The 13,144-nt window shown below is 46.0% G+C and overlaps 1 protein-coding gene across 2 annotated transcripts in view; it reads left to right on the forward strand.

Moving 5' to 3' along the window:
- The window catches only part of LOC126516490 (uncharacterized), a 62,080-nt gene extending 50,912 nt beyond the window's left edge, over nucleotides 1-11,168 (forward strand). For both annotated transcript variants that reach the window (XM_050166621.3, XM_050166622.3), the window contains exons 5-7: nucleotides 3,286-3,378; nucleotides 4,579-4,668; nucleotides 11,061-11,168. In XM_050166621.3, the coding sequence (XP_050022578.1) occupies nucleotides 3,286-3,378; nucleotides 4,579-4,668; nucleotides 11,061-11,117 (240 nt within the window). In that variant the 3' untranslated portion in view covers nucleotides 11,118-11,168. The remainder of the gene's footprint in view (nucleotides 1-3,285; nucleotides 3,379-4,578; nucleotides 4,669-11,060) is intronic.
- Nucleotides 11,169-13,144: the final 1,976 nt, after the last annotated feature.

Consider the following 13,144-nt stretch of genomic DNA (forward strand, 5'->3'; position numbering starts at 1 on the left):
ATGCGCTGGCTTTTAGCGCGCTCAAAGCGCCGGCACTCCTTCGTAATAGCGTTCACTGCACAGAAGTTTTTGCACATTAAAAGGTTGAAGGCGTCGTCGGCGATCCCTTTCAAGATATGCCCAACCTTGTCCTACTCCGGCATCTCGGCGTCGGCATTTCGACATAGTGATAACAAGTCTTCAATGTGCGAGATGTAAGGTTTTGTAGACGTCTGCGCTCATGACGTGAGCATCTTTTTCGCGGTGATCTTCTGGCCAACTGGCTTCCCAAACAAGTCTCGTAATTTTTCTCTGCAGGTGTCCCAGCTCCCGATCTCAGCTTCGTGGTTAACGAATCATACTTTTGCTGTGCCTTTGAAGTATAAAGTAATATTTGCCAACATCAGGGTAGGGTCCTATCGGTTGTTAGCACTCACGCGTTCGTACTCCGCCAGCCAGTCTTCAACGTCCGCTTCACCGGAACCGCAGAACGCGCCAGGATCCCGCTGTTGCACCAGCATGACCGTTGAAGTGGCGGGCACTGATGCAGGCGCTGCGTCTTCCGCCATTGCCGACAGATATCTAACACGACGGCCGCTGCGAAGTTCCGTTGCGAGGCGTGACTTACCCAACACCTCCACCAAAGTGGGACGGAGGCGAGATGTAGGCGAAGGATATATTTACAAAATATTTACAAAGAAAGCTAGGGCAAGTGAAGATGTCTGATCCGGCCCACATGCAAGCGACCTCATCGTCGTTTTCATCGATCTGCCAAACCTCGCGTTCATACGTGTATCAATCGCTCCGTAAGAATATTGTCGTGTGTCGTCCTGAAGGGAACATCGTATTAGACGATCGACGCTTGCACAGGAGAATGCTTAGTGCACCTGAGAGTACTTCTGCCAGTCTCGCTGATCATCGCCGCTTTAAGGCGCTAAAATGACGCGTTATGGACGCTCGCGTGATATAGTTAAAATGAGGAAGCTGTACATTTATATTGACTGGCCGGTTTCGTTCACCAGCTCAACTGGTACTGTTGTCATTCCGGCTGTTCTAATCACAATTCAGTTTAAACTGTCGTATATAACATCAGTGGTGATAGAGCTTGCTGCCCTGCATGTTGCTGTAAAATACGTCTCACAGGAGAGAGCTCGAAAATAGGTCATATTTTGTGACTCTAAGGAAGCCCTTCAGAGTTTGAAATTTTTCCTACACCGCAGGAGTCACGAGCATTTGGTATAGGAGACAAAAAAAAAAATGCCATCAAGCTCTTGATGAAGAGCACGACAGAATATTCCAATCAATGCCAGGATATGCCGATATTGCTGGTAGTGACTTCGCCGACTAGGCTGCCCGGTCTGGCCATGAAGGAACCCGAGTGGTTCCAATACCATTATTGAGAGCCAATGCTGCAGGGAAGCTTTATCTTGTCTCGAGCTATCACAGGCACAGAGCTATCACAGAGTTATCACATCACAGACAATTGGTCGTCTACTAATATTATGCAGAGAGAGAAATGGAGAGAGAGCGAGAAAGAGAAATACTTTATTGAGCAAAATGAAGGAAATGAATTGTGGGTTGGCTTCCTGGCCCGGTAGTCAATTGGTACCCGGTCGACGAGGAGTGCGCTGGACAACACAATCTCCCACTGCTCACGGGAAAGGTTGGGGATGGGGGGGCAGGTCGGGGTCCTCATCACGCTCCTATAGGATGCGGTATACTAGTAAAGACGTTAGACACTATTTTGGTCGAACAGTAAAGCCGACATTAATTACTGGGCTCACCAAACTTGCGTAACTAGCGTTTTTAGTAGTCCAGAGGCTTACATGCGATTTCTAAGCGGTCGCTGCAGATCGAGATATAAAGGTGTGGTGTTGAAACTTTGCTAAATTGAATCCTTGTAGGTTCTGATTCGAGTTATGAATAGCGTGTCAAATAATTGAAAGTAATCATTTAATAACAATCATATTAGTGAAGTGCCCCCTGGTGGATCCAGGTGACATCAGTGACGCTCAATAGAACGGTGCGCTGCGTGACTCATCCCGCAACACACCTCAGCAGACAATTGGACCGCGCGGAGGCACACCTGACACTGTTTTTTGCTCTGTTATTTCAAGGAAGTTGCGTAGACGTCTCAAGCTTTTTTTGAAATGTTTCGTGCAAAATGTGCTAATTTCTTTTATCTGTTCTCGACGACAGGTTGCGGTTTCATGTTAGTTGTAATGGCAGCAATAAGTCACTTTCAAATTCGTAGACGCAACTCATGGTATAAGACCGTCCACAAACACTAGAGCGTTTGAACAGATACCTACATCGTTTAGCCACATCTTGTGATGCTATGCTCCCCCAAGCATCGTAGGCCTTTTGCCGGCGTAAAAGTTTTCGAAGCGGTAGAAACTTCCGCAGAGTTGCATTCTTTGCCCTGTCAAGAAGAGCCGCACAATAAAGGGCCTTCAGAAGAGTATAGGCTTGGGCTGGTCGGTAATACATAGTTACACTAGAAGCATAGCGGGGGAAGGACGATCGACAAAGACTAGACAGGACAAGCGCTAACTTTCAACAAAGCGTTTATTGCGAAAGAGGAGCATATATGCACTACTGATTCTGCTAAGGGAAAGAAGGACATAAAAGCTTAAAAAAACGCCACATGCAATGATGCCATCAATTCAAGCTCTGTAGCTGATAATTCCACGGACGCCCTGCTGACGCATAGATCACCTGCCCGTGCAATCTCAGATGCTTCCTTGATTTATCTTGTCAGGTCTTTGCGGTGCCAGTACAAAATAACCGTCTTATCGAGCAAGGGATGGCAAGGTGGTTGCGCAACACACTTTTTACAATGGGGCCGCCAGATGACCGTCTTCGCTTTGCTTGAAAACAGTGTTTACGCCAGCTGCCCCTCTTTGACAGTGCTCCATACACACGGGAACATTCCGCACTTGACAAAACACTGGCGCCACATAACACCTTCGTTAGTAAACCTTCAGAATTAAAGCTCCCTTACGTTACTAGGTCAGCTCTGCTCCTTCTTCATAAGTGACTTCGGGAGAGTCACCTTTGAAGGAAGGGCTGCGTTGACTGGTGTTGATGAGCGTTTGAATCATGTCAGCATACTATACTGAACCAGTGCAGACCCTTCCAAAACGCCTACGGTAATTACGACTATATAATCGTTTTTGTTTTAAAGGAAACATCTTCAGTACAACGGAAGCGCTCGTCACTCATTATATAGGTTGTACACGAGTACGCCTATACCGAGTTCTCTTTACAACCGAAATCTTACACCTGACTTCATCTTCCCTGCAGGTTTGTATTCGAACCGAGTGCCGCCGGCAGCCTTCAGTGACCGAGTCAGACCTGTGCAAGAGCGTGCACCCTAACCAGGCATCGCAGGCCTCGGTACGATTGCAAAATATCTGGTTCAAAGAGTGCACCCGAAGAACGGTGTTTGCACATCACGTGGAGTCAGCGTTGCCTTTCGCTTTTTGGGGGGAGGGATTCAAGGCTGAGTTATGTCAACAGATTTGTGCATGTACAGTAATAAACGCGTTTTGGCTGCAGCAAACTGTCTGTTGCCCGAGGAACACTTTCGAAATGTGCATGAGCCCTAAACCGCTCTTGGACATTGTCATCAGCACACCAAGTACGTTGACGTGAGTCTTCGCATAATCACATATGGTCAACTGAATTGTTAGAGACGCACAAGGTAATGCTATTTTCTAGTTCGGCTATCAAGTTCTTTGTGTTTCAAACACATAATGTGCTATGATACGTCCCACGTGCTTTGGAAAATCGAGTGAACAGGCAAGTCACACATCTGACAGGCGAGGGCACATTTTAGTTCAAGAATAACGAGTGACTGCCATAAGCATAGGAAAGAATACCCATAGTAAAATGAATGTAGAGTGAGGCGTCTTCACCATGATAGCGGGGCCCATCGATCGGAGTCGTGCCCAAGGTGTGCACTGAGCAGGTTGAGAACAAATTCCTGTGGCCACATTTTATTCGTTGATAATAGGCGCTTCGAAATAGAAACGATTTCTTACCTGTGTTTCAATTAGCCGGCAATGCGTCATTCCGTAATAGATGATTGCGACTTAGGGATGCATTATGGGCTGGGGAGGATCTCATTGAACAGGGTTCTGAATAATTTCGACCTAGTCGTGGTAACTTTGCCATTCCTAGCTGCGTGCAACTAAGGGCCTGGTAAGATATTTCACATTGAGTTACTAACCTGAGGTTAGTAGCTTCGTCGGGTTTTTAAAGATAATCTAGTGTTCATCAATAGAAAATCATGTTCAGTGAACCACCACGGTGATGTAGTGCGGGTGCTTTCCGTCAGACGGTTCTCAGGCTCACGGTTTGCGTGTGCGCGGCTAGCTATATTATAACGTTGCTATAAAAAACTATTGGGTTATTGTTGTTTGCCTTCATATACTGAGCTCCATTCGGCCGACAGTTCGTTTCGGACTGCAAGGTCGTAGACAGAACCCTAACACAATAACGACAGCTTTCATCAATGGTACGAAGGCTGTTCTTAAAGCGAGCAGTTTAATTATGGTTTGGACACTTATAGACTTGATCGTTTTTTTTCTTCAGGGATACGACGAATGCCAATTCCTGTGCTACGTGAAACACCGGGGGACACCGTACCGCTACTGCCGACCGCCAGGCACCGCATGCATCAAGGTATTAGCAGCAGGCGCGTTTTTTTTTTTTTGTGAACCGGATTTTCACATCAAACATTGCAGTAAAATTGCAAAAAAAAAGGTATTTGGAAAGCGACTAGCAATCTGAAATAAACCGAAGTGTAATATATGGTGACATCGTCACGCAGTTTTATGTCACTTAAAGAAAGCGTGGAGGGGGAAATCACGACGGATATAACAGTTTGCTACGAGAATGCTGACTCAATTTCTGAGGAGTGGAACGACTAGTTAATAAAGCGAGGCTTTCTTTGCCTAACCGCCAGAGGTTTGACGTGGCTGCTGCTGCTGGCTCAATGGGTATCTCGGCTGAACTATCTGCATTTATATATTAAAGTTTTCATCTGTGCGGTGCATAAACATTGTACAAGAAGACACGTTACATAGGAGAAAAATTGTATAACATTTAATTAACCACTTCACGAAAGTTTGGCTTTACATAGATACCAATATATGCGTTAGAGTTGCATATCTTTTTCTCCACTATACCGATAGTTAGCGCTGTTCTCCCCCCAGAGTGTCAAGGGGGAATGTCAAGAGCAAAAACAACAAATGGAGGGACGATTGCATCGGCTATAGCTGTCGCTATGCCGTCTGTTTACTTCCAGAATGAGGACGATAGCGTGCTGTAGGTTCTGGTTTCAGTTTTTTTTCTTCTTTTTTGCCAGACAGCATGAATGGAACGAGGCTTCGTTCTTATGCTTCATTTGGCGCAAGCTTGATGCAATTTTCCGCTAAACGGCTGTTTTGGAGCAGGCTCGTACAGACGAAGGCTCTTGGCAGAATTCGACGCAACTGGAACATATGTTCCAATTGCACGCAACCATTTTTGGGTAGCACGCTGCGACGGAGCCGCTAATAACTTCTCGATAGTTATTCGACCAGTTCACCAAGCCCTAAAAAGAAAGCCTCTCATCGAAAATTTACGTATGGGGTAAAAAAATTACACAATGTGAAAAGTAGTTGCAAGTGATTAATATAGGAACCCCCTATTTACATAACAACTGGGACATAGCACAGATGGAGCATAATTAAATGCCTTCTAGAACGCGTAGGAACCTCACAATACTTATATTTACAGAGAACAGAAGATGAATCGAAATGCCACATACGGCATTGAGAACGTGCGACAACACTGGAACAAGGCACGAAGCTCAATATGCGTGAGGGTGGAAAGAAAATTGAACGTAATTACGAATGCTCTAATTTTTTTTTTAATTATGGGGTTTTACATGCCAAAATCACTTTCTGATTATGATGCACGCCGTAGTGGAGGACTGCGGAAATTTTGACCATATGCGGTTCTTTAACGTGCACCTAAAACGAAGTACACGGGTGTTTTCGCATTTCGCCCCCATCGAAATGCGGCCGCAGTGGCCGGGATTCAATCGCGCGACCTCGTGCATAGCAGCCCAACACCATAGCCACTGAGCAAACACGTTAGGTGCTTTAAATTTTTGACCAGCAACGATGGTCGCCGCTGACTACAGCATACAACATATGTCACTGTGCTATCAGATGACACCAATCGGAACAGATACAAATTGTAACGTATTAAAGCAGGATCAGCTGATTAACAAGATTATCACAGCTAATAACCACGCCAATAAATAAATGTTGAGTAAAATTCTCGCCCAAAAAGTTTAGTAGGGAAGAAAATATTCACATATTTAATTAGCATATGGACATATTTGCAGTATTAACGTATTTATAATGGGAAAGCATGTGACGACAGCAAGATGTCGCACAGTGCACTAAGCAGAATGTATAGTATATTTGAACCCAAATGAATAGCCTCCGGCAGCCAATATGTAGGACGAGGGATAACGTTAGAGGTGGTCCTTATGCTCTGACGATATTATTTTAGTAAACTGTATTTTAGTAGCCAATAATAAGTGGAGAACTCAGGTGTTCGTCAGAAAGTTTGCTTACAAAGGTGAGTAGTGCCAAGAGTTGACATGTACCTGCGCACGCAAATTTCTCTAAGTTTGTGGAACTCTTCAAGCCTAGTAATTTATAAAAAAATGATTAGATTTTCTTCTTTGTGCTGGTACTTCAACATGTCGTTTGACTGCAGTTAAATTGCTTATAATTTAAAAGAACCACATTGCAGAACCGACTGCATCCACATTGCAGCTCAAGCAATTTTGGAACATTTTCAATTCTGCCTTACTGTCATTAATGTCTTGGCATCACTAGCAATATTGTGTGTGCAGATTGTCGAGCATTTTTGTGGAAAGTATGGATAAAAATACCATGTTAATCTACTCTCTAATGCTTGAACAGCAGCAGAAATGTTCCAAACGTGGATTATGCACTTGCTTCTAAAAAAAAAAAAAAAAAAAAAAAAGAGCAGCAGTTTTGTTTTGATACATTTTATATCCATACAGCTCATGAATGAGGTGTGCCTCTCCTTGCAGTTTCACATTGACTTATTGATGTGTTTTGTTAAGTCGACACAAAATACTAATTTCCAGAGCCATTAGTAATGGGCAGTAGTGGCGCGGGGCGATCCTTCTGTGCAAGGAACTTTTTCTTTCTTCCTTAAGGGTGTCCTGAACCACCCCTCGGACTTGATGAGAAAACACGGTCTGCGGATAGCATACGCTGCTGCGAGCATCCCAGCCAAATTTTGCTGTCGTACGCGTCGCGTGGACCTCGCAAGCAGAGCGCGATTTCGCCTTTCTGTCAAACGCTCCCTTTTCAGCAGCAGCCCACTCCTCATTCTTTCCTGTACGCTTTATTTCGTAATAAAGCGGATTCTCATACGCGGCTGCCATTGGCCAATAGCTGACGTCAATCAAGGAGGGTGTTCGGATCAGTGCGCAAGTTGAACAAATAGGCTGAATTAAGCGACAATGCGCTTTTGAATTTCGATAATAATTACGTAATCGCGGAAGAAGCCGACTATCGTCCGCTCACGCACGCTCGGCCGTAGCCAACCGCGTAGGAATTAAACTTTGACCACCATGCTTATCGGTGTCCTAGCCGGCGGGTCTTGCTAGTATCGACGAGTTTTGAATGCTCAACTAGTTGTCTCGAACCACGCGAAACTTATGGTTAGACTACACGCACGTTTGCCAGCGCGCGCTCACTCCTGGTCGCTCCTGGTCAGACACTTTGGCAGACTAATTGATAGCGCTTCAAAAATGCGCATGTTGGATGTGGCTACTATCCCTCGGTCAAGCTGGTGAAGGACAAAGCCGGTCCGCAACACGTAGCACGGCCAGATTGGGGCCACTGGGAAATATGCGCGCGAGCACGCACTCAAGCTCTGTCGTGCACAACGCTAACGCTGCACATAGGCACTACAGCCATAGAGAAAGAAATTTCTACAGCTGCATGCAGTTTCGGTCTTCGTAGCATAGATACCGCGGCCGCCGCGGTGTGCCGCCGCGAGTCCACTGACTAAGCGCACTGCGGCTCGCTGAGGACAACCGCGTTTGGCTTACGTTTGGCGCGTCGTAGGCACCAAAATTGACGAGTCGTTCATTTGAGGGATCGCCAGTCGTTTGTGCGCAGGCGCGAATAAGAGCGGGCGCGAGAGAGAAAATTTGGGGGCTTTTGTTCTTTAAATATATGACTCTGCCTAGGTACTAAGGAGGCCTCCGCGGCCACAACCCACGGGCCGCCCTGCTTCCTGCTTTGATCCCCTCCCCCCGCTCCCGTTTGGGTGCCCTGTAGGTCCTGCGCCGCCTGCTTTATTATAACCTTAGATGCTCTCCTGAGGCCTTCGTTTGCCGGTTACATGTGCCCTCCTGGAGCAGTGCTTGTAAAAAATCCAATCTATCGTCGCGACGAAAAAAGCGACCCGCGGCTTATACAACACCAGTCAGAACCTTGCCCCTTCAGACACAGCGATCACCAAATGGGGCGCCCGTGCCCACTGCCTCACCGCGCGGGCAACCACCGGTGGAGCGTAAACAAATTCGACCGCACTCCGTAACGCCGACATGCCTAGGGACAAACGCATGCAACACGCGCTAAGAAACCTCCTCCGTAGTGCCTAGGCAGAGTCATATATTCAAAGAGCAAAAGCCCCCAGATTTTCCGTAGTGCCTAGGCAGAGTCATATATTCAAAGAGCAAAAGCCCCCAGATTTTCTCTCTCGCGCCCGCTCTTACTTGCGCCTGCACACAAACGACTGGCGATCCCTCAAATGAACGTCTCGTCCAAAATTGGACATAGTGGCATCTACGTCAACATTCAAAAACAAATTTGAACTGCGTGCCACGGTGACATTTGGAAGGGGCGGAGCGTTGTGGGCACGCCCCGCTTCGCCGCAGCGTTTGCAGTGCAAGGCATTGAAGAAGGAACGGCAACACAGCGAAGAGAGTGTTTGAGTGCGAATAACTCCGCTTCTGCTGAACGCATTAAAGTACTTTTTTTGCGGCCAAGTTTTTCTGAAACAGACTATTTTAACTTCAAACGCATTTCTCCTCGTCGATAAATAGAGATTCAGGTCCACTTTAAGGTTAAGGAAACTTTTGCACAGCTCAGCTATCGAAATGCCGTTTGTTACATCACGTCTACGAACTCAGATTATGTCGATTTTAAAAATTTACGACACTGGTGGTTATTAAGCCCACGCCACCTCGTGACATTAGCAGCTGAAACAACAGGTTTCAGAACACAGGATATGCATTTCTCTCAGAGAGCCTGCTTTTTGAGTCAAGCGAAGCAAGCGCATTGGCCTAGAGAAACCGCCAAATTTATCAGCGCTATATTATTTATCCTGGAGTTTTTTAACTCCGTACATGTTCTTATCTCCATAAATTGTGTCAGGTTGTTGTTTGGCCCACAACAAGGTGTACATGGACACAGACTTTCTGATTATTTAAAGATGTACTATCCTGTTACCGTACCATGCATGTTGTGGACTAAATAATTGAGCTGTTTACTATATCCAGCTGTTTACATGCTGTAATTTCATGTAGGAAAGGTTGGCGGAAACTCATTGGGCCCAGCGCGCCTGGGCGAAGTCAAGAAAGCTTGGCGCATCTTCTGATGGAGCGGGGTGGATTGGCCGGTGGGCCAATCCTCGCGCGATGGGCGTATGACATACTTCTTTTTCGTCGGCTCTGCCTGGGATACGGTGGTGTCCTGGCATTATCTTGAAAGCGCAATGAAGCAGACTTTCAGGAAGAAATGGAATATCTCAAGGTTTTGTATAGGAGCACTGCTTTGGAAAATGAAGCCTAACTGAACGTTTAATAATATGCTAAAATATACACTATAGAAGAAAAAAAATATATACAGGACGAACATGCAGAAATTACAGTCGGTATATATGTTTGAAGATGTGTGCTTGATCTCGACTCGGTACGTCGTTTTATAGTTGCATTTCTTTGTCTCGGCAGCTCCGTCACGGGGCTCGCGCGAATTATTTGTTTCCAAATCATTCCTCTCTCTAAGCGATCCAAGTGATTCCGTTCAGATTTTTTGCCTAAGATTACTTAGTACGCATACGTTATACTACACTCCATACCGCAAATACAAATTACTGGATCTTCAATAGAGCGTAAGACTGGGCGAATTGGTTGATCTTCATGGTAAAAGCAGCGCTAAAATAACGGCAACAGGAGACAGGCGCCTGTACTGTGTGCGTCCCTGTCTTGTGCTGCCGCTATTATTGCGCTTCTTCTGCCACTGGATCTTGTGTGCATTTAATTTCGTTAAAAAGTGCTCCACAAGCGCACATTCTGACCCACCGGACATCCACTTCCAAGTTTTGTGCCGATGTGTCTGGTGGGTGGTAACAACTTTATTGAGATTCTGCTCAGTTATGGTCTGGCAGGCCCGAGTCCTAGGATGGCCCCTCACGAGGAGCGACCCTTTCGGCCCAGGCAATGAGGGTTTTTTGCAGTTTTTGATCCGATGTGTCTGCATTACTGCTTTTCAAAGCTTCGTTTTTCTTCCGACCATCATCAGACTGGAATGGCCTTTCCCAACAAGTTGCATCTGTCTATCGACCATCGATATTTCTGGAAAAGCTAACAGGAGTTGTATTGCTTAAAGAACGTCACGTAACTATGTCCCTTGTGTAATGCAATTAACATAGGAATGTTGAAGTAAATAAAACTAAAAAAAGGCTGAATGTGCTTAAGAGAGAGGAGCTGAGGACTGAGATAATTCTCACTTTATTAGCGCTGAAGAAAAGTCCACTTGTCGAAACATTGGCTCCAGCTTTCACCTTGTTCTAGTTTTTCTCATAGTCTTGAAGTTCTATCTCCCGACTCCCCCCTGTTTTCATTCCCTTTATTAGTGATATTCTTTACCTGTCCCTTAGGCTATAGGTTTCAATGAGCACGCCGAAGCGTACTTTGGTGGACTCTATCGTAAGCACTAACTTTTCTGTCCGTTTATCTTTCGCAGAACAGTGGGAGGCCGGGAACGTGCAACGTCCTGGGATACTGCATGAGCAACGTGTGAAACCTCGCACAGATGGCTGTCAAGTCCCAAATAAACGAATGTTTTGCGTCACAGTATTCCATTTTGTCAGCCGCATCAGCGCATCATAATGCAAAGAAGGGGTAAAGGCGTGCAGACACAGACACAAGAGAAGTACGTCTTACCCCTTCTTTGCATTATGAATATTTATCAACTAGCTCAGCTTTATGTTGTTCTAAGCATCAGCGAATGTTGTTTAACCGTAATGATATAGGCAGAAAAAAGTGTAAAGCGATCAACATCTTGTGGTTGGATGTATGGATGGATTTTAAAAGCGTTCCTTTGAAACAAAGAGCCGCTACATTTGCCTTTCTGCTGCGCTTATTCTAGGCCTCGGTCGAATTGTGGTTCGTGCTTACAACTCGTCGCATCATAAGGTGATACTTTGTCGCCTTAAACATGCGTGCGCTTACCTTCGGTGTTTTCTTTTGCCTTTATGCCGCCATTCCTCTCACCGCCTTTTGCAAGTCTAAAGTAAACTACAAGGAGGCGAAATGGAAGTAAACTACTGCAGTTCGTCCCCACGACTAGCAGTTAGTCCTAGAAGAGATTAACTGCGATGCGATGGTGCCGTGTGAAAACCTTGGGAGTAATTGTGTGCCCGCCGCGAGTAACGCCTTATCCCGTGGAAATTTCCGGCGCAGCAGCAGCCGCAGTCAGCCGCGAACGAATGGCCAGCACGTGCGGAAGAATTTAGTCCGCCGAAAAAAAAAAAAAAAACTGTAAACATGGACGACCGCACGCCAAGTTTCATCGTAGACGCCAGCGCTCGTTTCTCCCCTGGCGGAACGATTTCATCTCCAACGGGTGTAGGTTTCCGCCGCCGCTTCCGCGGTCGCGCCCGCGTTCAGTTCGCGCTGCGCGCGAAACGTCTCTTGTTTGGGCCGGCGCCTCTTCGGATGACCGGAAATTGTGATTGTGTTGTTAACTGTCATGACAGAAATGTAAACACGAAATGGTTGATGCCACCAGTGAAATTCTGCCGATTCACAAGAAAATGGTACGAAATAAGCAGACGACACACATGGATTACTGCGGTGCGCCCAGCGAAGTAAACAACTGGCAAACGAAGCGAGCTCGTTCATTGATCACTCCTGAGTGTATGACGGTTTTTATATGTAACCCACATGAATTTAATAATTACTCGGTACATAATCCTTTTATTCATATAAAAACTTTAAGTTGTTCGACGAGCGCTTGTCCTGTCTTCTTTCTCGTGTTTCGTTTATGTGTGCGCTGCCCAAGAATGGAAACCACTTCTGTTGTATGCGCTAGCAGTGGCCGAAGTTCACGCGTGCCGAGAAATTGAATACGTGCACGATGCATTGAACATGACCGGAGTTCATTCCGGCTTCACCACTGCACCGATCGATCGAGTTGCTGGACGATACACGCCCGCGTCTTGGTCGCGCCGGCATTGCTGAAGCAGGAATGATTACTAATACTTTCAACTTCCGTCTCGTGAGCACTGTTAAAAAATGACCAAGCTGTCTACATTGCTGCTTCTATTCCATATTGTAGGGGACGCACTAGTTAAAGTTGTGTGCGCATGTCGTACTTGTGCTATGCAGCGATATATTTTTGAGAGCAGCATTCCGGGCATTTGGTAATCCATTACTTAAATGATATTGCGCGACAAAAAACGACACGGACGTGAGACGACACACCAAGCGCTTGGTGTGTCGACGACATGCGCTTGGTGTGTCGTCTCTCACGTCCGTGTCGTTTTTTGTCGCGCAATATCATTTAGGTAATCGATATATTTTGTTTATTTCCGCACAGTGTCGATGGAAGACCGTTGTCGCCATCAGAGACAACACGGATTTGTAGCAAACTTATTGTGAGAAACTGCAAAAATGATTTTAGCTCGTATGTGCCGTATGTATGTGCCGCATCGTATGTGCTGACGATTTTTCCGGCGGTACATACGATGTCGTTTCCAATCACCTGCTCAGCGTCACTTACATGGTTAAGCAGACGCTGCCATTTCGCCGCATTGCAGCCATAAA

The sequence above is a fragment of the Dermacentor andersoni genome, chromosome 1, assembly GCF_023375885.2.
Source record: "Dermacentor andersoni chromosome 1, qqDerAnde1_hic_scaffold, whole genome shotgun sequence".
Classification (NCBI taxonomy): Eukaryota; Metazoa; Arthropoda; class Arachnida; order Ixodida; family Ixodidae; genus Dermacentor; species Dermacentor andersoni.